Source organism: Bufo bufo, chromosome 5, assembly GCF_905171765.1.
Source record: "Bufo bufo chromosome 5, aBufBuf1.1, whole genome shotgun sequence".
Lineage (NCBI taxonomy): Eukaryota > Metazoa > Chordata > Amphibia > Anura > Bufonidae > Bufo > Bufo bufo.
The window spans coordinates 548,598,723-548,625,978 of record NC_053393.1 but is presented as its reverse complement, the minus strand read 5'-3'; the positions used below and the strand labels follow the sequence as shown (position 1 = coordinate 548,625,978).

Sequence of the window (27,256 nt, the reverse complement as noted above, 5' to 3'; positions counted from 1 at the left end):
GTCCATAATCTCTGTCAGCTAAGCCTGGCTGTCTGGTGTCGGGATTTTGTTATAGGCCTGGGAGGGTGGACCTCACAGGGCGTTTATGACACCAGGAGTAGAAAAAAAGGGGAAAACTGCGGTATGACCTGTTGTCGCTTGCGATGCCGATGTTTCGGGTGTCAGCAGGTCATATTAGTCCGTGAAGCGGCTATATTACTATGGTTGGTTTATAAGCCTGATAGGGTGATTCTCGTGGATCATCTGGGGTCTGAGTGAATTCAGAGAGATTCTAGTGCAATTCTAGTGTAACTTGGCAGCAGAGCACCGTGGATGTATCAGGAATGGCAGCAAGTGGTGGTATTCTGTTTTAGACCACAAGATGTCGTTGTTGGCTTGAAAATAACATGCAGTTACAGACGCAAAGGAAAAAACCCTCTGGCCTGTGTGAAGATAAGTGAGCCGACCGGGCAATATGTGATGGATCAAAGGTACTCACAGGTTCCTCCAGTCCTGCTTCACTCCCCACAACATGGGGGGGGGGAATCGGGTGGGATCGTTGGTGCAGCTGGCAAGCTTGTTTTGGCCCAACAACTTGTGGTACAGGGTAGGAGGGCGGTGCGGGCCTCGGTGGTGAGGGTTCAGCCCTGTTGATTTATGGCTGCTGCAGCTGTGTGTCATCTTCCCTGTGTGGATCCTCCCGCTGGGTACCCTCGGGCAGTTCTGTGTGCTGCTGCTGGCTGGATGCCAAGCTGTGTAAAGGGAGCCGGTGTCAGGGAGAGGAAGTAGGCCTCAGCTGCCTGTTCCAGCGGCCATGGACCACGGGGTATTGTGAGATAGCGCTTTCCGGACTGTAGGTGCCTTGGGGAGTATGTCCTCACTTAAATACAGGCACTGGTTTGTATGTGCACCCTGATAGAGGCAGATTTTTGGTGGGTGAGATGAGAGCGCCGTTAAAAATGCGGCCATGCGTGATGCCCTGCCAGCGGAAGTCCGACCGATGTATTATTATAACACTATTATGATATAACAGGTGACCACTGTATTATTATAACACTATTGTGGCAGGCGCAGCACTATGAAGTGCCTTTTGCGCTGTGTCATTAGAAAAATTTTGATATCTCTGACTTTTAGTCTAACCAGACTGTCTATTACTCTGTAATTCCTCTAGGGCCGTTCTATGGAAACAGGCTTAATGAGCACACCAAATGCTTGAAATAACTTCTTTATTAACTTCAACTTTTCTTCATATATAACACTGCTGCCTCCGCAGCAGATAGTCCATGAACAAAACATATGTTGAAAAGATATCACAAAATGGCGGTATGCAGTTAGCAGTAACTATTAGCAGATTGTTTGAGTATGATCTGGTATTTTTGTATGCAATTTGGATTGCAATATGTTTGTATGGTATTTGTAGTAGTTCACAGTTTGCAACTGTAGCTTGCAATTTGCAATTTGTATTTGTACTTTGCAATTGAATTTGTATAGTTGCAATTGTATTAGCAATTGTTGGAACTATATTGGCCTCTTGTTCCCATAAAACTCAGCTCTCAGTGGAGTGATTGTCTCTTCAGCTCCTGTCTCTGGTGAATAATGATTCTAGCAGCAGGAGCTGGGGGAAATCCCAGACAGGCTGTGTGTGAGGCTGGCTGTGATTGGTGAAAACTCTTGCTGTGTGAGAAGCTGGCTGTGATTGGTCTAGACCTCTGCCCAGCAACAACAGATTAACACTATGCTTTCTGTTGTTTCTGCTGTGTCACTGAGCTTACCTTACATAACCAAATGAATCTTAAAGGTATATTATCTTTTTTTGCTTCTGTGAACACAAAATATAACAGTTATATGACATCCAAAACATGATGTCACAGTAAATAACTCTGCTTTTGTCTTTAACATATAAACATAGAAACTGTATTAAGGCTATTGGCAGGTCTAGCTGTATACACATATAAGCTATACTAGCAACCTAGGACAGATCTTAGCTGGCCAGCTACAACTATTATGAAATAATGGGTGATCGGTGTATTATTATAACACTATTATGATATAACAGGTGATCTGTATATTATTATAACTGTATTATGATATAACGGGTGACCGGTGTATTATTATAACACTATTATGATATAACAGGTGATGGGTGTATTATTATAACTGTATTATGATATAACGGGTGACCGGTGTATTATTATAACACTATTATGATATAACGAGTGATGGGTGTATTATTATAACACTATTATGATATAACAGGTGATCGCTGTATTATTATAACTGTATTATGATATAACGGGTGACCGGTGTATTATCATAACACTATTATGATATAACAGGTGACCACTGTATTATTATAACACTATTATGATATAACAGGTGACCGGTGTATTATAATAACACTATTATGATATAACAGGTGACCGGTGTATTATGATACTACTATTATGATACAACAGGTGACCGGTGTATTATTATAACACTATTATGATATAATTGGCGACCGGATTATTAATTTAACAACACTATTATGATATAACAGATGACCTCGGTATTATAATACTATTAGGATGTAACAGGTGACTGGTGTATTATTATAACACTATTATGATATAACAGGTGATGTCTGTATTTGTCACGCTTCAGTGTGGGAGGGAAACACCACACCGAGCATAGGAGGGAAGGGGGGACAGGGAATCAAGCCTGAGAACTAGGGAAGGAAGATGGACAACTCCTAGTAAAACCCTAACCAAAATCCTGACTTACTACCAGTATGAACAGACCCCAGAGGTAGGTGAGTTCATACGCAGGAATACCTAGAGTCCTGTCTAGCCCTATAGGACCCTAGTACTAATGGCAGGGACGAGACTACCTGTTCCTCCAAAAGGAAGGACGAACAGGAATCTACCTCAGGCTTAATACAAACAACAGGGAAATGCAACACACAGCAGAACCCAAACAAAATACAAAAGGGAAAGGAAAGACTTAACTTCAAAGGGGCTATGGAAGCACCAGGAACTCAGCCGAGAGCCAACCACAAACTATCCACAGGCACAGAAGCTATAAACTGCATAGCATTGTGGGAGAAGCAACTATAAATAAGGAAGGTTTAATCACCACATTAGCAACACCTGAGGCGAGGGGTGAGGCCATACCAGAAACAACACAGACGCCTATTCATCCACAAGGAAAACCTGTCAGATCAAACCACGTGTTGCCAGTCTCACAGATCTCCTACCACTCACTGTTGCCGGGAAGTCCGTATGTCTTGGTACGTCCGTGACAGTATTATTATAACACTATTATGATATAATAGGTGACCGGTGTATTATTATAACATTATTATGATATAACAGGTGACCGGTGTATTATTATAACACTATTATAATATAACAGGTGACCAGTGTATTATTATAACACTATTATGATATAACAGGTGAATGGTGTATTATCATAACACTATTATGATATGTGAGGGATGAGAATCCATTTTGTATAAACATGTCCTCCATCTTGTGCATATGTGGAAAATTACTGAGCCAGCTGTGAAGGAGGGGGGAAAGGAATTTCTGTGAATAAACCAAATGTTCTAGCTACAAGGCAAAGGTGTCACGGCGGGCATGCACTCAGTATAACAGATAACGCGCCAACCAGGCTCTGGGCGAGAGACGGGGGAAGGGTCACCTCCTAGCAAATCCCTGACCTCTTTCCCTCTTCACTGCTCAGCCCACCTACAGACCTTAAAGGTAGGTATGAGGTGTCCCCGTGCCTGGGCTGACAAAACCCTGAATTCCCTAAGATGGTGAAGTGGGAAATAGGAGCAGCCTGCTCGCACAGAACCTGGATGGGAAGATGACACAAAACAACCAACTTGAAATAACACTTATCTTCCTGAGCTGGAGCAGACAGCCAACCTTCCTTCCTAGCTTCCAAGACCACAATGATGAGTATAATCTGCTCAGGACACTGGGCTGATGAGCTATTTAAACTAATCTGGGCGGATCCAGCACGACTCCAAAACAAACACTAAACTCGTGCTGCAATCCTGGCCGACCTCCGCACATCGTCAGAGTGGGGCATGACAAAAGGTAAGCAGCTCTCCCCTCCTCTCATCAGAGTTTGATGTCCAAGAAAGTTATGTTTTGTTTTCTCCATTTCGGAATGTACTGCTGAAGAATGTCAACTTTGATAGAAGATGCTGCAGAAACTTTTTAATTATTAGAATTCTGTTAGTATAGTGCGGAAGTATTGCCTTTTATGAATAACGAAACAAATCATTAGTTTCAATTTACACCACCTTGGTGGTGTGCCAGATTTGTCTATGATTATCTGTAGTGTTATAAAGATGTATGCTTGTGTGGAATAAAGGAGAGAATCTGATTCAGCAGTATGTCGGTGTCAGCTCTCTGAGCGCTCATAAGGACACTTCAATTGGGAAGAAGGGGGTTTTGCCCTAACAAAACTTGGCGCCCAACGTGGGGCTTGACTAAAGAATACTTCATTGATCCCCCGACAACTTGGATAATCTGGACAGGAACAAACAGATATAAAAGACAGTGCTGCAAGGTAAGAAACTTTATCTTACATTATATCTGTGCCTCCCTGTTTGGAAAATTGCAGAACATTATAGAAAGGAAAATCAAAGTCCTTGGTCTCCGATGTCCGGTTTGTAGACATTTGATTTGTATAATAAATCTAAGTAACAGATTACACTAGATGATATAGTGAGGAAGCTCTGAGGAAACTGAGGCTCAGTAACAGAGTACACTAGGTGAATATAGTGGGGAAGCTCTGAGGAAATAGACATCTGAATTTTGTTACTTTCTATAGTTGTTCTGGTACATTTGAAGACCAATGGGGAATAATTTTAGTATACCCGAAGGTTATAAGACAACCAAAACATTGATGAAGGAAAGAGGTAGTAAGGAGGGTCTGAATAATGTGGACAGAGTGTTGGAGAAGGCAGGGATGAAGTATGGGAATCTTAACCCTAGGAGTACTAGTACTGTGGCACCCTGATTTACGAAGGAAGCTCTGAAGAAGCTAGGCTAGGAAAGATTCAGTAGAACACATTGTGGTTGGATAAAGGATCATGGATGTGAAGAAGTGGTTGATATATGGAAAAAAGTAGCTTGTGAGGTTGAAACTGAGGGACGGAGAGGAGAAGTTGTGCGAGGTAGATTGTTGTATACTCAGAAACAGAAAGGCAGTACCCATTCCTGGTTGACACGGGGGCAGCCAAAACAGTAGTATACCAGAGTTCCTTGAGGCCACATCAGTTAACCCCTTGTTATGTACCAGCTATGGGATTTACAGGAGAAACTATTTTTGTCAGTGAATCTGAGCCAATTAAACTAAAGATAAAAGACAGTACGGTTGTTACCCAATTGTTAGTTAAAGAAAACCTGCCAGAACCTCTTTTAGGGACTGATGTTTTACCCCGATGGCACTACCCGTGTAGATTTTGGGGCCCCAGAGGAAGTATTATGCCCCTTAATAGCGACACTGGCCCTGCCTGAGACTGAACCATCAGAATTAACCCTTGTAAACCAGTCTGTTTTTGAGGTGGTATCAACGGATTTATGGGCAACATCAAAAACAGACATAGGGAAACCTCCCCGTGTCTCCGGTCACAGTGCATCTTAAGCCAGGATGTCAGCCCCCTCAAGTGAAGCAGTACCCCCTCAGTCATGCCCAGGAGATAGCAGTGGCCAGTCAAATTCATGCTTTTCTCCAGGCCGGTGTATTGATAAAAACAGTATCTCCCGCTAATACGCTGCTGTTCCCAATAAAGAAGAAACCAGTTAAGGGACAGCCTGTCAGTTACAGGATGATTCATGATCTTAGAGAAGTTAACAAGTTGACAGTTTTACAAACTCCAATAGTGCCAAACCCACATATCTTACTGTCACAAGTTCCATCCACTGCTGCGTGTTTCACAGTGATAGATCTGGCAAATGCTTTCTTTAGTGTTCCGCTGCACCAAGACCGTCAGTATCTGTTTGCCTTTACATTTAAGGGTAACCAGTATACTTGGACCGTCCGCCCTCAGGGAGCTCAGAACTCCCCGACCATGTATACACAGGCTCTGCAATCTGTCCTGTCACACCGCCCGGCTCAGTGGTCCTGTCACAATACGTAGATGATTTGCTCCTGTGTGCTGAAGACAATGAGACTTGCTGTGAGGCATTTATATCTCTTTTAATTTTCCTACATCAGAAAGGGTGTAAAGCCTCCAAGCAGAAGCTGTAGTTCTGTAAAAACAAGGTTTTATTTCTAGGACACTGCCTTATGAGCGCTCAGAGAGCTGACACCGACACACTGCTGAATCAGATTCTCTTCTTTATTCCACAGAAATATACATCTTTATAACACTACAGATAATCATAGACAAATCCGGCACACCACCAAGGGGGTGGGAATTGAAACTAATGATTTGATTTGTTATTCATAAAAGGCAATACTTCCTCACTATACTAACAGAATTCTAATAATTAAAAAGTTTCTGCAGCATCTTACCTCAAAGTTGACATTCTTCAGCAGTACATCCCGAAACTGAGAAAACAAAACATAACTTTCTTGGACATCAAACTCTGATAAGAGAAGCGAGGGAGCTGCTTACCTTGGCCTTGTAGCTAGAACATTTGGTTTATTCACAGAAACCTTCCCCTTCGCAGCTGTCTCAGTAATTTTCCACATATGTAGAAGATGGAGGACATATTTATACAAAATGGATTCTTATCCCTCACAATTCGCCTATTTTGAGATATCTTGGTACTGACATCTTAACCCAAAGGTACTTCAGATGGGATAGGTCCAACTGCCAGTTGGAGGCCAGATTCTCTCTCAGGTATTGATGCAGTTCCTAAGACCTCTCAATAATATTGGTATTTTCTCCTTTTGGTACAGAACCTGTTGGCACACATAAACTTAATCTCAGCATATACTACTATTATAATCAACACTACTTGCATTATTGTTTGTCTTGCCACCAGGGAGCCTCCACCCACCCTGTTGTGTGGAGAGGGACTGCAGTGGTTATACTTTTGATCATCAGGACCTGTTCTTCTTTGTGAGACAAACTGCCAACAAGACATAAATAAATTCTTTAAAAGTCAAAAGGATTGCCAGATAAGGCATAGTTCTTGAACTTACGGGACTGTGAGTACAGATCCAACAGTCTTTAATTTTACTGTCAGTGTCATTGAGTCCACTAACAGCACCTGGTGGTGTCGGATAAGTGCATAGTCCCAGTTATCCTTCAGTTGTTGGTACAGGGCCGTTGTTCCCAGGATTAGGGCGGCCATCAGCAGGAGGATCCTCATCCTCCGGCGTCAGAACTTTTTTGCAGTGTATCCAGTTAGGCTTTCCTTCAATCTTTTCTGCTGTATGAGTAGTCAACAGGACTTGGAAAGGACCATCAAATCTGGGATCCAGGCCTTTCCTCACATGTCTTTTTATCACCATCCAGTCTCCTGGTTGCAGACTGTGTGTTCCTTCTACTGAATCTGGAAGGGAAGCAAACATGTTTATGGGTGTGCTCAAGACTCTTTGTGAGGGCCCGCACGTAGCTTGTTAGGCTATCATTGTTCATTTGTAACTGTTGTGAAAAATACAATCCTAATCTGGGGGCGCTTCCAAACAGAATCTCAAATGGGGATGGCCTGCATCACTTCCCTCATTACTTCTCCTGTGAAGTGGGAACCGCTGTCTGATTCAATAACTTCAGGGACACCATACCTGCACACCAGCTCACTGACCAGATTTTTTGCAGTGTTCTTTGCATTTGCCCTTGCTACTGGGAAGGCTTCCGGCCACCCTGAAAAGAGATCAACACACACAAGGACAAATTCCTATACTCCTACCTTATGGTGCAATCAATACATTTAACCATCGTTGAACAAAAATATCATATAACTATAACAAAAAAACGCATAGTTAAATAAATACCATACACAAATGTGCAACACATACAAATGCGCTAAAAACAATAGCAAAAAATTGGTAAATATGCACATTTTTAAAAAAGTGTACACATACACATACAATAACTCTCCTAATAATGTCTTAATGGCTCGAATCGAGCTGAAAAATCCAATAAGCTTCCCTGTTTAAAAGTTTTCTTCTGTGATCGCCCCCTCTGACCGGAAAACTCAATCTTTCAATTCTTTGTGCAATCAGACCAGAGGTGTCGCCCCCATGCATGACCGCAAAATGTGCACTGACAGCAGACAGATTGCGGTTTTTGAAATGTGGAACATCAGAAATATGTTTCCGTATTCTTGTTTTTATTTCATTAATGGTGCAGCCCACATATTGTAATCTGCACAGCTCACATGTTATCAGGTATACTGCAATTCATATATGATTGTATAACATACTCTTTATTATTTGCAGTAGACCCAAAGTCTCTGCCTATTCTTGTGTGGTCACAACAAATGCACTTCCCATGGCCACATTTATAGCCTCCTAAGGCCGGCTTCTGGATTATTTGTTCTTGATAGAGACTCAGACTCAAGATGTTCCCCAATGTCGGAGCCCTTCTGGCCACACATTTCACCCCATCTGTGACCATATCCATCCACTGTTTATCACAAGATAATAATCTGACATATATGATCAAATTCTTCACTATACTGTGTCACAGAGGGGGTAAAGCCGAGCTTATGCTTAGATACATCACCACCTGAACTGTTCTTTTCGGAAAGCCCAAAGAGTCTCTATTTGTTGCTGACACCTCATTGATGATAGATGTGAGTAGGACCTGCTAACTAGTCTCTTTGTTATATTTTTTGCCTCTTGAGTAAACAATTGTGTGTCAGAACAGTGACGGCGAGCCCTAATTAATTCACCCTTGGGAATATTGCGTATAGTATGAGGCGGATGACACGAAGAAGCGTGTAAAATAGTATTGCCCGCCAGTTCCTTTCTACATGTTGTGGTGGTGACCCGGGAAGTGGTGGGGTCCCCCTCCAAACACAAATCCCAAAAAAAAAAAACTGTGATGTTGGAGACTAAAAGAAATAGACTCCACACAAGAATTTAAGTAGTCAGAGAACAGTGGAATGGCCGCCACATCACCAGACCATACTAGCAGCAGGTCATCGATGTAGCGACCATACCACTGCACCAGACCACCAAAAGGATGGGTGTCGATGAGGAGAAAACAACCCTCCCACCACACCATAAAAATATTGGCTATGGAGGGAGAGAATTTGGCCCCCAGCAACCTGCAAATAAAAAGTTGAATCAAACATAAAAAAATTGTGTTGGAGAAGGAACTAAGCCCATATATTCCATATATTCACTATGTTTATTAACCCCTTAGGGACCGGGCTCATTTTCACCTTAAGGACCAGGCCATTTTTGCAAATCTGACCAGTGTCACTTTATGTGGTGATAACTTTAAAACGCTTTGACTTATCCAAGCCATTCTGAGATAGTTTTTTCGTCACATATTGTACTTCATGACACTGGTGAAATGGAGTAAAAAAATAATCATTTTTATTTATAAAAAAATACCAAATTTACCGAAAATTTGGAAAAATTAGCAAATTTTTAAGTTTCAATTTCTCTACTTCTATAATACATAGTTAATACCTCAAAAAATAGTTATTACTTTACATTCCCCATATGTCTACTTCTTGTTTGGATCATTTTGGGAATGATATTTTATTTTTTGGGGATGTTACAAGGCTTATAAGTTTAGAAGCAAATTTTGAAATTTTTCAGAAATTTTCAAAAACCCACTTTTCAAGGACCAGTTCAGGTCTGAAGTCACTTTGTGAGGCTTACATAATAGAAACCACCCAAAAATGACCCCATTCTAGAAACTACACCCCTCAAGGTATTCAAAACTGATTTTACTAACTTTGTTAACCCTTTAGGTGTTCCACAAGAATTAATGGAAAATAGAGATACAATTTCAAAAGTTCACTTTTTTGGCAGATTTTCCATTTTAATAATTTTTTTCCAGTTACAAAGCAAGGGTTAACAGCCAAACAAAACTCAATATTTATGGCCCTGATTCTTTAGTTTACAGAAACACCCCATATGTGGTCGTAAACTGCTGTACGGGCACACGGCAGGGCGCAGAAGGAAAGGAATGCCATACGGTTTTTGGAAGGCAAATTTTGCTGGACTGGTTTTTTGACACCATGTCCCATTTGAAGCCCCCCTGATGCACCCCTAGAGTAGAAACTCCAAAAAAGTGACCCCATTTTATAAACTACGGGATAGCGTGGCAGTTTTGTTGGTACTAGTTTAGGGTACATATGATTTTTGGTTGCTCTATATTACACTTTTTGTGAGGCAAGGTAACAAGAAATAGCTGTTTTGGCACCGTTTTTTGTTGTTGTTATTTACAACATTCATCTGACAGGTTAGATCATGTGGTATTTTTATAGAGCAGGTTGCCACGGACTCGGCGATACCTAATATGTATACTATTTTTTTATTTATGTAAGTTTTACACAATGATTTCATTTTTAAAACAAAAAAAATCATGTTTTAGTGTTTACATTGTCTGAGAGCCATTATTTTTTAGTTTAAGGGCGATAATCTTGGGTAGGGTATGAATTTTGCGGGATGAGATGACGGTTTGATTGGCACTATTTTGGGGTGCGTATGACTTTTTGATCACTTGCTATTACACTTTTTGTGATGTAAAGTGACAAAAAATGGCTTTTTTTTACACCGTTTTTATTTTTTTACGGTGTTCATCTGAGTGGTTAGGTCATGTGACATTTTTATAGAGCAGGTTATTACGGACATGGCGATACCTAATATGTATACTTTTTTAAAATTTGCTTAAGTTTTACACAATAACAGCTTTTTTAAAACAAAAAAAATGATGTTTTAGTGTCTCCATATTCTGAGCCATAGTTTTTTTATTTTTTAGGCGATTGTCTTAGGAAGGGGCTCATTTTTTGCGGGATGAGGTGACGGTTAGATTGGTACTATTTTGGTGGGCATATGCCTTTTTGATCGCTTGCTGTTGTACTTTTTGTGATGTAAGGTGACAAAAAAATGGTTTATTTAGCACAGTTTTTATTTTTTATTTTTTACGGTGTTCATCTGAGGGGTTAGGTCATGTGATATGTTTATGGAGCCGGTAGATACGGACGCGGCAATACCTAATATGTAAACTTTTTTTCCCCCCTATTTTTGACCAATTTTTTTTTACTTTATTTGGGGAAAATTACAGTTTTGTGTTTTTTTACTTGAAACTTTTAATTTTTTGGGGGGGAAACTTTATTTTTTCAACTTTTTTTTTAACTTTATTTTTTGTCCTACTTTGGGACTTCAACTTTTGGGGGTCTAATCCCCTTTACAATGCATTCCAATACTTCTGTATTAGAATGCATTGGCTGTATAATACTGTGTGTATTACTCATACAGCTTCCGGCCTGTGAGATCCAGGGGGCTGGATCTCACAGGCTCGTCACCGGAAGGCAGCGCCGATGACTAAAAAGGCCGCCGCAGCAACCTGTAAAAGCCGCAAACCACAGGTCTGAATTGACCTGCGGTTTGCGGCGATCGCCGACACGCCGACATTGTCCCAGGGTGCCTGCTCAATGATTTGAGCAGGCGCCTTGTTCCGATCACCGCGCGGCAGTGTACGCGGTGTGTCCGTAACAGGTTAAGGAACCAATGAAGTGATATCAAAGCTAAATTACGTGGAATGCTGGTGTATAAAGCAGTGACATCTGCCGTCATCCAGGTATATTCTGCCTTCCATTCAAAGGCCGAAAACGCCTGTAATACAGACCTAGTGTCCTTCAAAAAACCTGGAATCTGTGAAATAAGGGGCTGAAGTAATGAGTCAATCCATTTTGTGGAACTGGATAACAAACTCAAGGATAGTTTGAATAATCTGGAAAATGATCTGATACAGTTCAAACAAACCAAATATTACAGGGACCTAATGGACTACGGTACCAATACTGTGCATTCTTGGGCAGAAGCCCGTACAAGGACATCAAGATCTATATCAAGGAAATCATGTTCCAGGAAGAAAATCAATTCCAGAGTTTCATTTAGCTCAACGGACTCTGCACCTGAGGGTAATGATGTTCGTCCTGTGTCTGGAAATTCAGTAGCGGGATCTACTGTGAAAATGGATGGATAACACAGAAAAACAGCAAAAAACGTAGGGCAGCACACAAGGAGCCCGCCGATACCCGTCCCGCAGCAAGAAGGAATAACTGATATCCAGGTTATATGTCAAGGTTTGTCTTTTTGCTGATGACACAAAGATATGTAACAGGGTTGATGTTCCTGGAGGGAAACGCCAAATGGAAAAGGATTTAGGAAAACTAGAAGAATGGTCAGAACTCTGGAAACTGAAATTTAATGTGGATAAGTGCAAGATAATGCACCTGGGGCGTAAAAACCCAAGGGCAGAATATAGAATATTTGACACAGTCCTGACCTCAGTATCTGAGGAAAGGGATTTAGGAGTAATTATTTCAGAAGACTTAAAGGTGGGAAGACAATGTAATAGAGCAGCACGAAATGCCAGCAGAATGCTTGGATGTATAGGGAGAGGTATAAGCAGTAGAAAGAGTGAAGTGCTTATGCCGCTGTACAGAACACTGGTGAGACCTCACTTGGAGTATTGTGCGCAGTACTGGAGGCCATATCTCCAGAAGGATATATATACTCTAGAGAGAGTTCAGAGAAGAGCTACTAAACTGGTACATGGATTGCAGGATAAAACTTACCAGGAAAGGTTAAAGGACCTTAACATGTATAGCTTGGAAGAAAGACGAGACAGAGGGGATATGATAGAAACTTTTAAATACATAAAGGGAATCAACAAGGTAAAAGAGGAGAGCATATTTAAAAGAAGAAAACCTGCTACAAGAGGACATAGTTTTAAATTAGAGGGGCAAAGGTTTAAAAGTAATATCAGGAAGTATTACTTTACTGAGAGAGTAGTGGATGCATGGAATAGCCTTCCTGCAGAAGTGGTAGCTGCAAATACAGTGGAGGAGTTTAAGCATGCATGGGATAGGCATAAGGCTATCCTTCATATAAGATAGGGCCAGGGACTATTCATAGGATTCAGATATATTGGGCAGACTAGATGGGCCAAATGGTTCTTATCTGCCGACACATTCTATGTTTCTATGTTTCTATGTCACGAGTTGGAGGTCTCAGGAGAGACCACCGCGTCGTCAAGCAATAAACGGAAATCAGGTACAGACACATAAGACACACAAAAAATGAGCCCCTACCTGAGACAATCGCCCAAAAAATTGAAAAACTATGGCTCAGAATATGGAGACACTAAAACATCATATTTTTTGTTTTAAAAAAGATTTTATTGTGAAAAACTGACATAAATAAAAAAAAAAGTATACATATTAGGTATCGCCGCGTCCATATCGACCGGCTCTATAAAAATATCACATGACCTAACCCCTCAGATGAACACTGTAAAAAATAAAAACTGTGGTAAATAAACCATTTTTTGTCACCTTACATCACAAAAAGTGTAATAGCAAGCGATCAAAAAGTCACACGCACCCCAAAATAGTGCCAATCAAACCGTCATCTCATCCCGCAAAAAATGAGACCCTACCTAAGATAATCGCCCAAAAACTTCTAATAACTTGCTCTATAAAAATATCACATGACCTAACCCCTCAGGTAAATACCGTAAATAAATAAAAATAAAAACAGTGCAAATAAAAGCAATTTTTTTGTCACTTACACTACAAAAAGTGTAATAGCAAGTGATCAAAAAGTCACACGCACCCCAAAATAGTGCCAATAAAACTGTCATCTCATCCCGCAAAAATCATACCCTACCCAAGGTAATCGCCCAAAAACTGAAAAAAATTATGGCTCTCAGACTATGGAAACACTAAAACATGATTTTTTTTGTTTCAAAAAAGAAATCATTGTGTAAAACTTACATAAATAAAAAAAGTATACATATTAGGTATCGCCGCATCCGTGACAACCTGGTCTATAAAAATATCACATGATCTAACCTGTCAGATGAATGTTGTAAATAACAAAAAATAAAAACGGTGCCAAAACAGCTATTTCTTGTTACCTTGCCTCACAAAAAGTGTAATCCAGAGCAACCAAAAATCATATGTACCCTAAACTAGTACCAACAATACTGCCACCCTATCCCGTAGTTTCTAAAATGGGGTCACTTTTTTGGAGTTTCTACTATAGGGGTGCATCAGGGGGGCTTCAAATGGGACATGGTGTAAAAAAAAACAATCCAGCAAAATCTGCCTTCCAAAAACCTTATGGCATTCCTTTCCTTCTGCGCCCTGCCGTGTGCCCGTACAGCGGTTTACAACCACATATGGGGTGTTTCTGTAAACTACAGAATCATGGCCATAAATATTGAGTTTTGTTTGGCTGTTAACAATTGCTTTGTAAAAGTTTAAAAAAAAACATTAAAATGGAAAATCTGCCAAAAAAGTGAAATTTTGAAATTGTATCTCAATTTTCCATTAGTTCTTGTGGAACACCTAAAGGGTTAACAAAGTTTGTAAAATCAGTTTTGAATACCTTGAGGGGTGTAGTTTCTTAGATGGGGTCACTTTTATGGAGTTTCTCCTCTAGGGGTGCATCAGGGGGGCTTCAAATGGGACATGGTGTTAAAAAAACTAGTCCAGCAAAACCTGCCTTACAAAAACCGCATGGCATTCCTTTCCTTCTGCGCCCTGCCGTGTGCCCGTACAGCGGTTTACGACCACATATGGGGTGTTTCTGTAAACTACAGAATCAGGGCCATAAATAATGAGTTTTATTTGGCTGTTAACCCTTGCTTTGCAACTAGAAAAAAATTATTAAAATGGAAAATCTGCCAAAAAAGTGAAATTTTGAAATTGTATCTCTATTTTCCATTAATTCTTGTGGAACACCTAAAGGGTTAACGACGTTTGTAAAATCAGTTTTGAATACCTTGAGGGGTGTAGTTTATAGAATGGGGTAATTTTTGGGTGGTTTCTATTATGTAAGCCTCGCAAAGTGACTTCAGACCTGAACTGGTCCCTAAAAATTGGGTTTTTGAAAATTTCTGAAAAATTTCAAGATTTGCGTCTAAACTTCTAAGCCTTGTAACGTCCCCAAAAAAATAAATATCATTCCAAAATGATCCAAACATGAAGTAGACACATGGGGTATGTAAATAAATAACTATTTTTGGAGTTATTACTATGTATTGTGGAAATAGAGAAATTTTTAAACAGGGAAGCTTATTGGATTTTTCAGCTCGATTCGAGACAGCCATATATGACATTATTAGGAGAGTTATTGTATGTGTACACTTTTTTAAAAATGTGCACATTTACATATTTTTTGCTATTGTTTTTAGCGCATTTGTGTGTGGTATTTATTTAACTATGCGCTTTTTTTGTTATAGTTCTATGATATTTTGGTTCAAAGATGGTTAAATGTATTGATTGCACCATGTGGGCTGTTTTTTGACCATGTGATCGACCATGTGATCGCTTGATTGCAGGGCCAGGTGCGTGAACGGCCTACATGGTGCAAGCTTTTAGAAGTTCAATGTGTCGTGAGGAAGGACCGCAAATTGTTCATGGTCTGAAACGCGTAACTGAACTTGTCCTATATGCTGAAGATTTTAATACTGCAAATAAAGCTACGATTTTCCTCTATTCTGGAGCCGGATATTTCCACTTTTCCTACTATACAAATTACCGCATCCAGACATATTATTATAACACTATTATGATATAACGGGTGACCGGTGTATTATTATAACACTATTATGATATAACGGGTGACCGGTGTATTATTATAACATTATTATGATATAACAGGTGACCGGTGTATTATTATAACACTATTATGATATAACAGGTGACCGGTGTATTATTATAACATTATTATGATATAACAGGTGACCGGTGTATTATTATAACACTATTATGGTATAACAGGTGACCGGTGTATTATTATAACATTATTATGATATAACAGGTGACCGGTGTATTATTATAACACTATTATGGTATAACAGGTGACCGGTGTATTATTATAACACTATTATGATATAACGGGTGACCGGTGTATTATTATAACACTATTATGATATAACGGGTGACCGCTGTATTATTATAACATTATTATGATATAACAGGTGACCGGTGTATTATTATAACACTATTATGATATAACGGGTGACCGGTGTATTATTATAACACTATTATGATATAACAGGTGACCGGTGTATTATTATAACACTATTATGATATAACAGGTGACCGGTGTATTATTATAACACTATTATGATATAACGGGTGACCGTGTTATGGACTATTGATACAAAATGGATACTTGCTTGTTGAGGACTATGTTTAGCTAAGATGGCGGCCAGGCATTCAGCCAACACCTATAAACTAGAATCTTACTTTGTGTTTTATCATGTGTTTCTTTGTGGTTTCCGTTCAGCTCAAGCAAGCAGTTACAAAGAAAGAAGAAGTAACGGTTTCACCCACGAGCAAGGGGGGAGGGGGGAGGGGGGAGGAATTTTCTCTGGCCGTCAAGGTTACAGAAAAGTATAGATTTCATAGCCAATAGAAAAGATATACTTTATCTTTTCACCCCCCCCTCCCACTTCTCCCTGTCGTAAAACCTATGAATTGTCTGCTGTTTTCAGAAATAAACCAGAGATACTGATTTAACTCCTTGCTGTGGGTTGTCTCAGTTTTGATCTCTCCGTGCACGTACATTAATTAATTTGGAGCAGTACATCAACCGAACTGGCAGCTTGGCCAGAACCAGAACAACCGCTGTATTATTATAACACTATTATGATATAACGGGTGATCGGTGTATTATTATAACACTATTATGATATAACGGGTGACCGGTGTATTATTATAACACTATTATGATATAACGGGTGACCGGTGTATTATATAACACTATTATGATATAACAGGTGACCGGTGTATTATATAACACTATTATGATATAACAGGTGACCGGTGTATTATTATAACACTATTATGATATAACGGGTGACCGGTGTATTATTATAACACTATTATGATATAACAGGTGACCGCTGTATTATTATAACACTATTATGATATAACGGGTGACCGGTGTATTATATAACACTATTATGATATAACAGGTGACCGGTGTATTATTATAACACTATTATGCTATAACGGGTGACCGGTGTATTATATAACACTATTATGATATAACAGGTGACCGGTGTATTATATAACACTATTATGATATAACAGGTGACCGCTGTATTATTATAACACTATTATGCTATAACGGGTGACCGGTGTATTATTATAACACTATTATGATATAACTAGTGACCGGTGTATTATTATAACACTATTATGATATAACTAGTGACCGGTGTATTATATAACACTATTATGATATAACAGGTGACCGGTGTATTATATAACACTATTATGATATAACAGGTGACCGCTGTATTATTATAACACTATTATGCTATAACGGGTGACCGGTGTATTATTATAACACTATTATGATATAACGGGTGACCGCTGTATTATTATAACACTATTATGCTATAACGGGTGACCGGTGTATTATTATAACACTATTATGATATAACTGGTGACCGGTGTATTATTATAACACTATTATGATATAACAGGTGACCGGTGTATTATTATAACACTATTATGATATAACTGGTGACCTGTGTATTATTATAACACTATTATGATATAACAGGTGACAGCTGTATTATTATAACACTATTATGATATAACAGATGACCGCTGTATTATTATAACACTATTATGCTATAACGGGTGACCGGTGTATTATTATAACACTATTATGATATAACGGGTGACCGGTGTATTATTATAACACTATTATGATATAACGGGTGACCGCTGTATTATTATAACACTATTATGATATAACTGGTGACCGGTGTATTATTATAACACTATTATGATATAACGGGTGACCGCTGTATTATTATAACACTATTATGATATAACAGGTGACAGCTGTATTATTATAACACTATTATGATATAACAGGTGACCGGTGTATTATTATAACACTATTATGCTATAACGGGTGACCGCTGTATTATTATAACACTATTATGATATAACAGGTGACCGGTGTATTATTATAACACTATTATGATATAACAGGTGACCGGTGTATTATTATAACACTATTATGATATAACAGGTGACCGCTGTATTATTATAACACTATTATGATATAACGGGTGACCGCTGTATTATTATAACACTATTATGCTATAACGGGTGACCGGTGTATTATTATAACACTATTATGATATAACGGGTGACCGCTGTATTATTATAACACTTTTATGATATAACGGGTGACCGGTGTATTATTATAACACTATTATGATATAACGGGTGACCGCTGTATTATTATAACACTTTTATGATATAACAGGTGACCGGTGTATTATTATAACACTATTATGATATAACAGGTGACCGGTGTATTATTATAACACTATTATGATATAACAGGTGACCGCTGTATTATTATAACACTATTATGCTATAACGGGTGACCGGTGTATTATTATAACACTATTATGATATAACGGGTGACCGGTGTATTATTATAACACTATTATGATATAACTGGTGACCTGTGTATTATTATAACACTATTATGATATAACGGGTGACCGCTGTATTATTATAACACTATTATGATATAACAGGTGACCGGTGTATTATAATAACACTATTATGATATAACAGGTGACCGCTGTATTATTATAACACTATTATGATATAACTGGTGACCTGTGTATTATTATAACACTATTATGATATAACGGGTGACCGGTGTATTATTATAACACTATTATGATATAACAGGTGACCGTGTATTATTATAACACTATTATGATACAACAGGTGACCGGTGTATTATTATAACACTATTATGATATAACAGGTGACCGCTGTATTATTATAACACTATTATGCTATAACGGGTGACCGGTGTATTATTATAACACTATTATGATATAACAGGTGACCGGTGTATTATAATAACACTATTATGATATAACAGGTGACCGCTGTATTATTATAACACTATTATGATATAACGGGTGACCGGTGTATTATTATAACACTATTATGATATAACGGGTGACCGCTGTATTATTATAACACTATTATGATATAACAGGTGACCGCTGTATTATTATAACACTATTATGATATAACGGGTGACCGGTGTATTATTATAACACTATTATGATATAACAGGTGACCGCTGTATTATTATAACACTATTATGATATAACGGGTGACCGCTGTATTATTATAACACTATTATGATATAACGGGTGACCGGTGTATTATTATAACACTATTATGCTATAACGGGTGACCGGTGTATTATTATAACACTATTATGATATAACGGGTGACCGGTGTATTATTATAACACTATTATGATATAACGGGTGACCGCTGTATTATTATAACACTATTATGCTATAACGGGTGACCGCTGTATTATTATAACACTATTATGATATAACTGGTGACCGCTGTATTATTATAACACTATTATGATATAACAGGTGACCGCTGTATTATTATAACACTATTATGATATAATGGGTGACCTGTGAATTATTATAACACTATTATGATATAACAGGTGACCGGTGTATTATTATAACACTATTATGCTATAACGGGTGACCGCTGTATTATTATAACACTATTATGATATAACAGGTGACCGCTGTATTATTATAACACTATTATGCTATAACGGGTGACCGGTGTATTATTATAACACTATTATGATATAACGGGTGATCAGTGTATTATTATAACACTATTATGATATAACAGGTGACCGCTGTATTATTATAACACTATTATGATATAACGGGTGACCGGTGTATTATTATAACACTATTATGATATAACAGGTGATCGCTGTATTATTATAACACTATTATGCTATAACGGGTGACCGGTGTATTATTATAACACTATTATGATATAACAGGTGACCGCTGTATTATTATAACACTTTTATGATATAACAGGTGACCGGTGTATTATTATAACACTATTATGATATAACAGGTGACCGTGTATTATTATAACACTATTATGATATAACAGGTGACCGCTGTATTATTATAACACTATTATGATATAACGGGTGACCGGTGTATTATTATAACACTATTATGATATAACAGGTGATCGCTGTATTATTATAACACTATTATGCTATAACGGGTGACCGGTGTATTATTATAACACTATTATGATATAACAGGTGACCGCTGTATTATTATAACACTTTTATGATATAACAGGTGACCGGTGTATTATTATAACACTATTATGATATAACAGGTGACCGTGTATTATTATAACACTATTATGATATAACAGGTGACCGCTGTATTATTATAACACTATTATGGTATAACAGGTGACCGCTGTATTATTATAACACTATTATGATATAACGGGTGACCGGTGTATTATTATAACACTATTATGATATAACGGGTGACCGGTGTATTATTATAACACTATTATGATATAACAGGTGATCGCTGTATTATTATAACACTATTATGCTATAACGGGTGACCGGTGTATTATTATAACACTATTATGATATAACGGGTGACCGCTGTATTATTATAACACTTTTATGATATAACAGGTGATCGCTGTATTATTATAACACTATTATGCTATAACGGGTGACCGGTGTATTATTATAACACTATTATGATATAACGGGTGACCGGTGTATTATTATAGTGACATAATGACTGTTATATCGTGACTCTGTGACATCTCGGGGTCTGTTTTCTGGCCCTATCACGATATTACTATCACGAGGTGCCCTCTCATGCTGATTCCAGTCGCTTCCCTCCAGTGTGAGGCCCGGGGCCGCCGCCTCAGTCTCCTCACACACAGAGCTGCGGAGGGCGGGGCTCAGGGTGACGTCATGCCGCAGGGTACGTCCCTCCGTGTCGTCACGTCCGGTACTTCTCTTCTCTCCGTCTTCTCCGCTGGTTTTCTCTTCATCCTCAGACGCCTCCCGGCCGGTGGGTGACAGAACGGGGCGCTTTTGAAGTTGATGTCGGTGTTCCGCAGGCGGCTTATCATTGTGTAGTGCTCGCTCCCAGCGCCTATATAGGAAGCGGTCAGCAGGGCCCTGACAGCCAGTGGGGGTGGTACTGATGGGGCAGCCGCTGGAGGCTGGATGGGGCAGCAGCGGGTAGGTTGGGGTTGCTGCCCTGTAGCTTCGCAGCCCGGGCATAGGGCAGCCCCTCCAAATGTGCTCATGGGGGATGGGGGGGATGTAATGCAAAAATCTGCCCCCCCCATGTAGTTCCCCTTAAAGGGGGTGTCTTTAGTCTACCAGGCACTTACTAATGTATTGTGATTCTCCATATTGCTTCTTTTGCTTATATACTGCTTGTTTCCATGGTTACGACCACCCTGCAATCCATCAGCAGCGGTGGTCGTGCTTGCACAATATAGGAAAAAGCATTGGCCTATGTGCAACCCCCCCCCCCCCCCCCGCCCCCACTAGTAAGGCTGGTTCTTTTTTCCTATAGCGTCCAGGCACGACCACTGCTGCTGATGGATTACAAGATGGTCGTAACCATGGAAACGAGCAGTGTATAATGTGATGGAAAAATGAATCCAGCCAGCAAAGGGAGCAATATGGATAATAACAGTATAATAGTAAGTGGTTTGTATTAACTACATCAGGGGTAGGCAACCTCCGGCACTCCAGCTGTTGTGAAACTACAACTCCCAGCATGCATACTATCACTGCTGTGTTTAGAACTCCCATAGAAATGAATGGAGCCTGCTGGGAATTGTAGTTTCACAACAGGTGGAGTGCCGAAGGTTGCTGACCCCTGGACTACATGATAAATGCAATTTGCTGACGTCAGACAACCCCTTTAAATAATACTGCACCCTAGAGGGCAATAAAAAAAAAAAACTGCGTCTCCATATAGTGCGCCCCCTGCACCCCCCCCCCCCCCCCCCCCTTGACATAATACAGGAATATGCAGCTGCCCGCAAACAGTACTGCACCCTAGAATAATTGCAGACCGGTACCCCTCCAGAATGAGTGCAGCGCCCTCTGGTGGTGGTGTGTTTATCACTCCTCAGAAGGCACTCTGAGCCCGGGCACTGCGTCTCCCTGCTTTAAAGGCACGTGCACACGGGTGCAGGGTTACTAACAGAAAATTCACTCCGATTTCCATTTGGTGCTCCTTGTGGATTCGATGCACATTTCAGCCTGGCATTGAAAAGGGTGAAATAATTGACAGGGTGAAAATACCCCTTGCTGGTGCTGTATTATGCTAAGCGTTTGTATGGTCTACAGATGAGGGAGGGTTGGGGGGGGGGAGAGACAACTCCTGTCCCACGGGTAAGGCCCCTTTCACACGGGCGTTGCGGGAAAATGTGCGGGTGCGTTGCGGGAACACCCGCGATTTTTCCGCCCGAGTGCAAAACATTGTAATGCGTTTTGCACTCGCGTGAGAAAAATTGCGCATGTTTGGTACCCAAACCCGAACTTCTTCACAGAAGTTCGGGCTTGGGATCGGTGTTCTGTAGATTGTATTATTTCCCCTTATAACATGGTTATAAGGGAAAATAATAACATTCTGAATACAGAATGCAAAGTAAAATAGCGCTGGAGGGGTTAAAAAAAAGAAATAAAAAAATTTAACTCACCTTAGTCCACTTGATAGCGCAGCCCGGCATCTCCTACTGTATTAATTCTTCAGGACCTGGGTAAAGGACCTGTGGTGACGTCACTACGGTCATCACATGATCCATCACATGATCTTTTACCATGGTGATGAATCATGTGATGGACCATGTGACGACCGGAGTGATGTCACCACAGGTCCTTTACCCAGGTCCTGAAGAATTAATACAGAAGGAGATGCCGGGCTGCGCTATCAAGTGGACTAAGGTGAGTTAAATTTATTTATTTTTTTAACCCCTCCAGCGCTATTTTACTTTGCATTCTGTATTCAGAATGCTATTATTTTCCCTTATAACCATGTTATAGGGGAAATAATAATGATTGGGTCCCCATCCCGATCGTCTCCTAGCAACCGTGCGTGAAAATCGCACCGCATCTGCACTTGCTTGCGGATGCTTGCAATTTTCACGCAACCCCATTCACTTCTATGGGGCCTGCATTGCGTGAAAAACGCAGAATATAGAGCTTGCTGCGATTATTACGCAACGCACAAGTGATGCGTGAAAATCACTGCTCATGTGAACAGCCCAATAGAAATGAATGGGTCGGTATTCAGTGCGGGTGCAATGCGTTCACCTCACGCATCGCATCCGCGCGGAATACTCGCCGGTGTGAAAGGGGCCTAACTCTTCCGCTGAGGGTGTTTCAGGTCCGATCCTTCACTCTGTGACGTGGTCCTCCTTTAGGCATCTGTAGGTCGGCTGTGTTGTCTTAATTAGGGCTATCCTGGCTGTTACTTTTTGCAGATATTTTCTCCTTTGATGTAACACGTAACGTGCCGTAAACATCTGAACTCCCCCGCCGCGGCTGTAATGTCAGCTATGTTGGTTATGACCTCGTAGCGGATGATTAGAAGATATTAGGGTGTCGTCACAGGATTGTTACCTTGGAATCTGACTATTCCTTTTTCTCTTTGTCCTAGCGAGAAGAGGTCTGCAGTCGGTCACTTCATGAAGACCCGAGCTGTTATGTCACGGGAGACTCATCTTAAGTTACCCACAAAGCCCGGAAATCCAGGAAAATCCCCCGCCAGAAGGATGAGGAGACCCAGAACTAGAAAGACCTCCACCAGACAAAGAACCAGGTCAACCCCATCTCTTCTCCCCAAAACACGGAAAAGCGTAAAAAAAACGTGTTGCCCGCAGTGCGGGAAATCTTTCCAATACATCTCGGCTCTGAAAACTCACCTCAGGGTCCACGGCGGAGACGAGCCCGATAAGCGGAACCTCTGTGACAAGACCTTTAATCACAAGTCAGAGTTGCTCGTGCGCAGACGGAGAAATTCCCGATCCTCCGCGCGGGGTGCAGAGAATATTCTTCCGCCGGCTTCCAGAGGCTCCGTTCTGAAATCAAGCAGAAGGAAGAAAACGGTCTCGAGAGAGAGTGCACGTAGCAAGAGGAAAGCCAGGAAGGTAAAGAGAAAGTCGGCCTCGAAAACGGCGAGGTCTAAATCCAATAGGGCAAACGAGGAAGCTGAGAAGCAGAAGCCGCTGAAGTGTAATTTCTGTGAGAAAAGGTTCAACAGCCAGTCCATCCTGGAAGCCCATCACCGAATCCACACCGGCAAGCTGCCCTACCCTTGTCCGCTGTGTGACGAGAGTTTCGCCAAGGCGTCGCTGCTTGCTGCGCACAGCAGCAAGCACAAGGAACGCAAACCTTACCAGTGTGACCAATGCGACAAAAACTTTAACGACCAGACACTTTTCTTGACTCACAAGAAGACACACGAGGAAGAGACCCTTCACGAGTGCAGCGAGTGCAGCAGCGCCTTCCCCAGCCATAGCAGCCTTCTGGCGCACGAGCAAAGCCATCTAAAACCCAAGCCATACAAGTGTCGGCACTGTGAGAAGAGCTTCAACGCTGAGTCCCTGCTCGCCACTCACGAGGGGGTGCACACAGGCAACCGGCCCTACAAGTGCAACCAGTGCAGCGAGAGCTACTACCTGAAATCCCAGTTGGAGGCCCACCAGGCCTCGCACTCCGTCGACAAACCCTATCCGTGCAGCCAGTGCGAGAGGAGCTTCAATAAGAAACAGACTCTCCTGGCGCACATCCGAGTTCACAATCTGCACAACATGCTGAGGCTGAAAACTCATAGGCAGTGAGGGAACGAGGGGCTACGGCCCAGTTGGCGCCAGGGACACGTGACCTTTTCGCCTTACCCTGTGTCCATGCATGCGTGTTGGTAGAGTCGGCGTCATTGGGGCGACATGACACAGGCCGAACTGCTTTGTGGTGTTTTTGGACGGATGGAGTTTACAGCCATGTGCAGTGGAGCTGCGCCTTAGGTTTATGGGTCACGGCACGGCCTTCAAGAAGTAGACGTTCTCCGCGGATCTGATTAGCGGCGGTGCACAGCACTGTTGCCCCTAAGGATTCATGTGCGGAGAGTCCCCACTGAAAACCGCAGGCAAATCCGTGCGGTCAGTCCAAGTGAATGGAGAAAATCCGGTCAGGAAAAAAAATTTTTAAATCCGCGCGGAAAAAATCTGCATCGTGTACATTGAGAATTTCAAGTTCTCATAGAATACGATGCACATGACCTACGGCGCGGATTTTCCGCACGCATATTTGCGTGGAAAAGCCGCACGCAATCCTGATTGTGTGCATTCAGCTTTAAGGTGGTGTCTGGTTTACAAAACCTTTTTTCAATACCCTGTTAGTTATGTGCGGGGTCCGATTCTGGATCTCTAGCATTTAGCCGGAGGAGAGTGGCTCATCGTCCTCGCGTTTATTACAGGGACAGCCTATTGAATGTCGTGAGAACTGTATGTTTCTTCATTCCACTTGGGGTGTTACTACCGGAGAATTGCGTAGGACCCGTTGGGGGGCTCTTCTAATACATGGTGAGATCCCCTTTAAACTGGAGACCTGAGTAATATGAAATGGATTGGCAGCATCCTACCAGGAACTTGGCAGTAGTCCCGTCATGTCAACGTCCATCAGCCTGCAGTGTAAAATATTCAGATGGAAAAGCCGACCGAATTGTGAAATACTTGACTTCATTAGCTCTTAGATGGCGTTGTAGTAGTTCCCATTCCCCCCTTCCAGTCACTCGGCTCCGTATTCATGACATAACGTGACACACTGGGCAGATCTTCATGTCACTTACCAGGGTCACTTACTATTTCACACTGGTCTCTAATATCCAACCCTCTGAGGTGCTCTATACAGTATGGATCGAAATAAGCAATAAAAACTACCGCTGCAGGCGGGTTATTGGGCTGTACAGAATTTGTAGAAACCACACCCCCTTCTGACATCACTTCCTGCTTTGCATCTATTGGCTGAAACTGCACCTCACAAACTTCCTTCTCTGCCCTCCCCCTGTACAGAGTATTGAGAGATCCATAGTAGTGGCTCCCTTCTGTATTTAGACCAGAAAGAAGAGAGCGCTCACCAGTATGTTGTGCTGGGGAATTATCCAGAGCGGAGAGCGCTCCCCAGTATGTTGTGCGGGGGGATTATCCAGAGCGGTGAGCGCTCACCAGTATGATGTGTGGGGGGGGATTATCCAGAGCGGAGAGCGCTCACCAGTATGATGTGTGGGGGGGATTATCCAGAGCGGAGACCGCTCACCAGTATGATGTGCTGGGGAATTATCCAGAGCGGTGAGCGCTCACCAGTGTGATGTGTGGGGGGGGATTATCCAGAGCGGAGAGCGCTCACCAGTATGATATGTGTGGGGGGGGATTATCCAGAGCGGAGAGCGCTCACCAGTATGATGTGTGTGGGGGGGGATTATCCAGAGCGGAGAGCGCTCACCAGTATGATGTGTGTGGGGGGGATTATCCAGAGCGGAGAGCGCTCCCCAGTATGATGTGTGGGGGGGGGGGGATTATCCAGAGCGGAGACCGCTCACCAGTATGATGTGTGTGGGGGGGATTATCCAGAGCGGAGAGCGCTCCCCAGTATGATGTGTGGGGGGGATTATCCAGAGCGGAGAGCGCTCACCAGTATGATGTGTGGGGGGGATTATCCAGAGCGGAGAGCGCTCACCAGTATGATGTGCTGGGGAATTATCCAGAGCGGAGAGCGCTCACCAGTATGATGTGTGGGGGGGGATTATCGAGAGCGGAGAGCGCTCACCAGTATGATGTGTGGGGGGATTATCCAGAGCGGAGAGCGCTCACCAGTATGATGTGTGGGGGTTATTATCCAGAGCGGAGAACGCTCACCAGTATGATGTGTGGGGGTTATTATCCAGAGCGGAGAACGCTCACCAGTATGATGTGTGGGGGTTATTATCCAGAGCGGAGAGCGCTCACCAGTATGATGTGTGGGGGTTATTATCCAGAGCGGAGAGCGCTCACCAGTATGATGTGCTGGGGAATTATCCAGAGCGGTGAGCGCTCACCAGTGTGATGTGTGGGGGGGGATTATCCAGAGCGGAGAGCGCTCACCAGTATGATATGTGTGGGGGGGGATTATCCAGAGCGGAGAGCGCTCACCAGTATGATGTGTG

At 41.5% G+C, this 27,256-nt stretch overlaps 1 protein-coding gene across 1 annotated transcript; it reads left to right on the top strand.

Moving 5' to 3' along the window:
* The first annotated feature begins 433 nt into the window (after positions 1-433).
* On the top strand, positions 434-26,476 carry LOC121000770 (zinc finger protein 160-like). Its single transcript, XM_040431386.1, has 2 exons — positions 434-470; positions 23,714-26,476. Exons 1-2 carry the CDS (start codon positions 460-462, stop codon positions 24,894-24,896), a joined length of 1,194 nt encoding a protein of 397 aa, XP_040287320.1. The 5' UTR covers positions 434-459; the 3' UTR covers positions 24,897-26,476.
* The last annotated feature ends 780 nt before the right edge of the window (positions 26,477-27,256 follow it).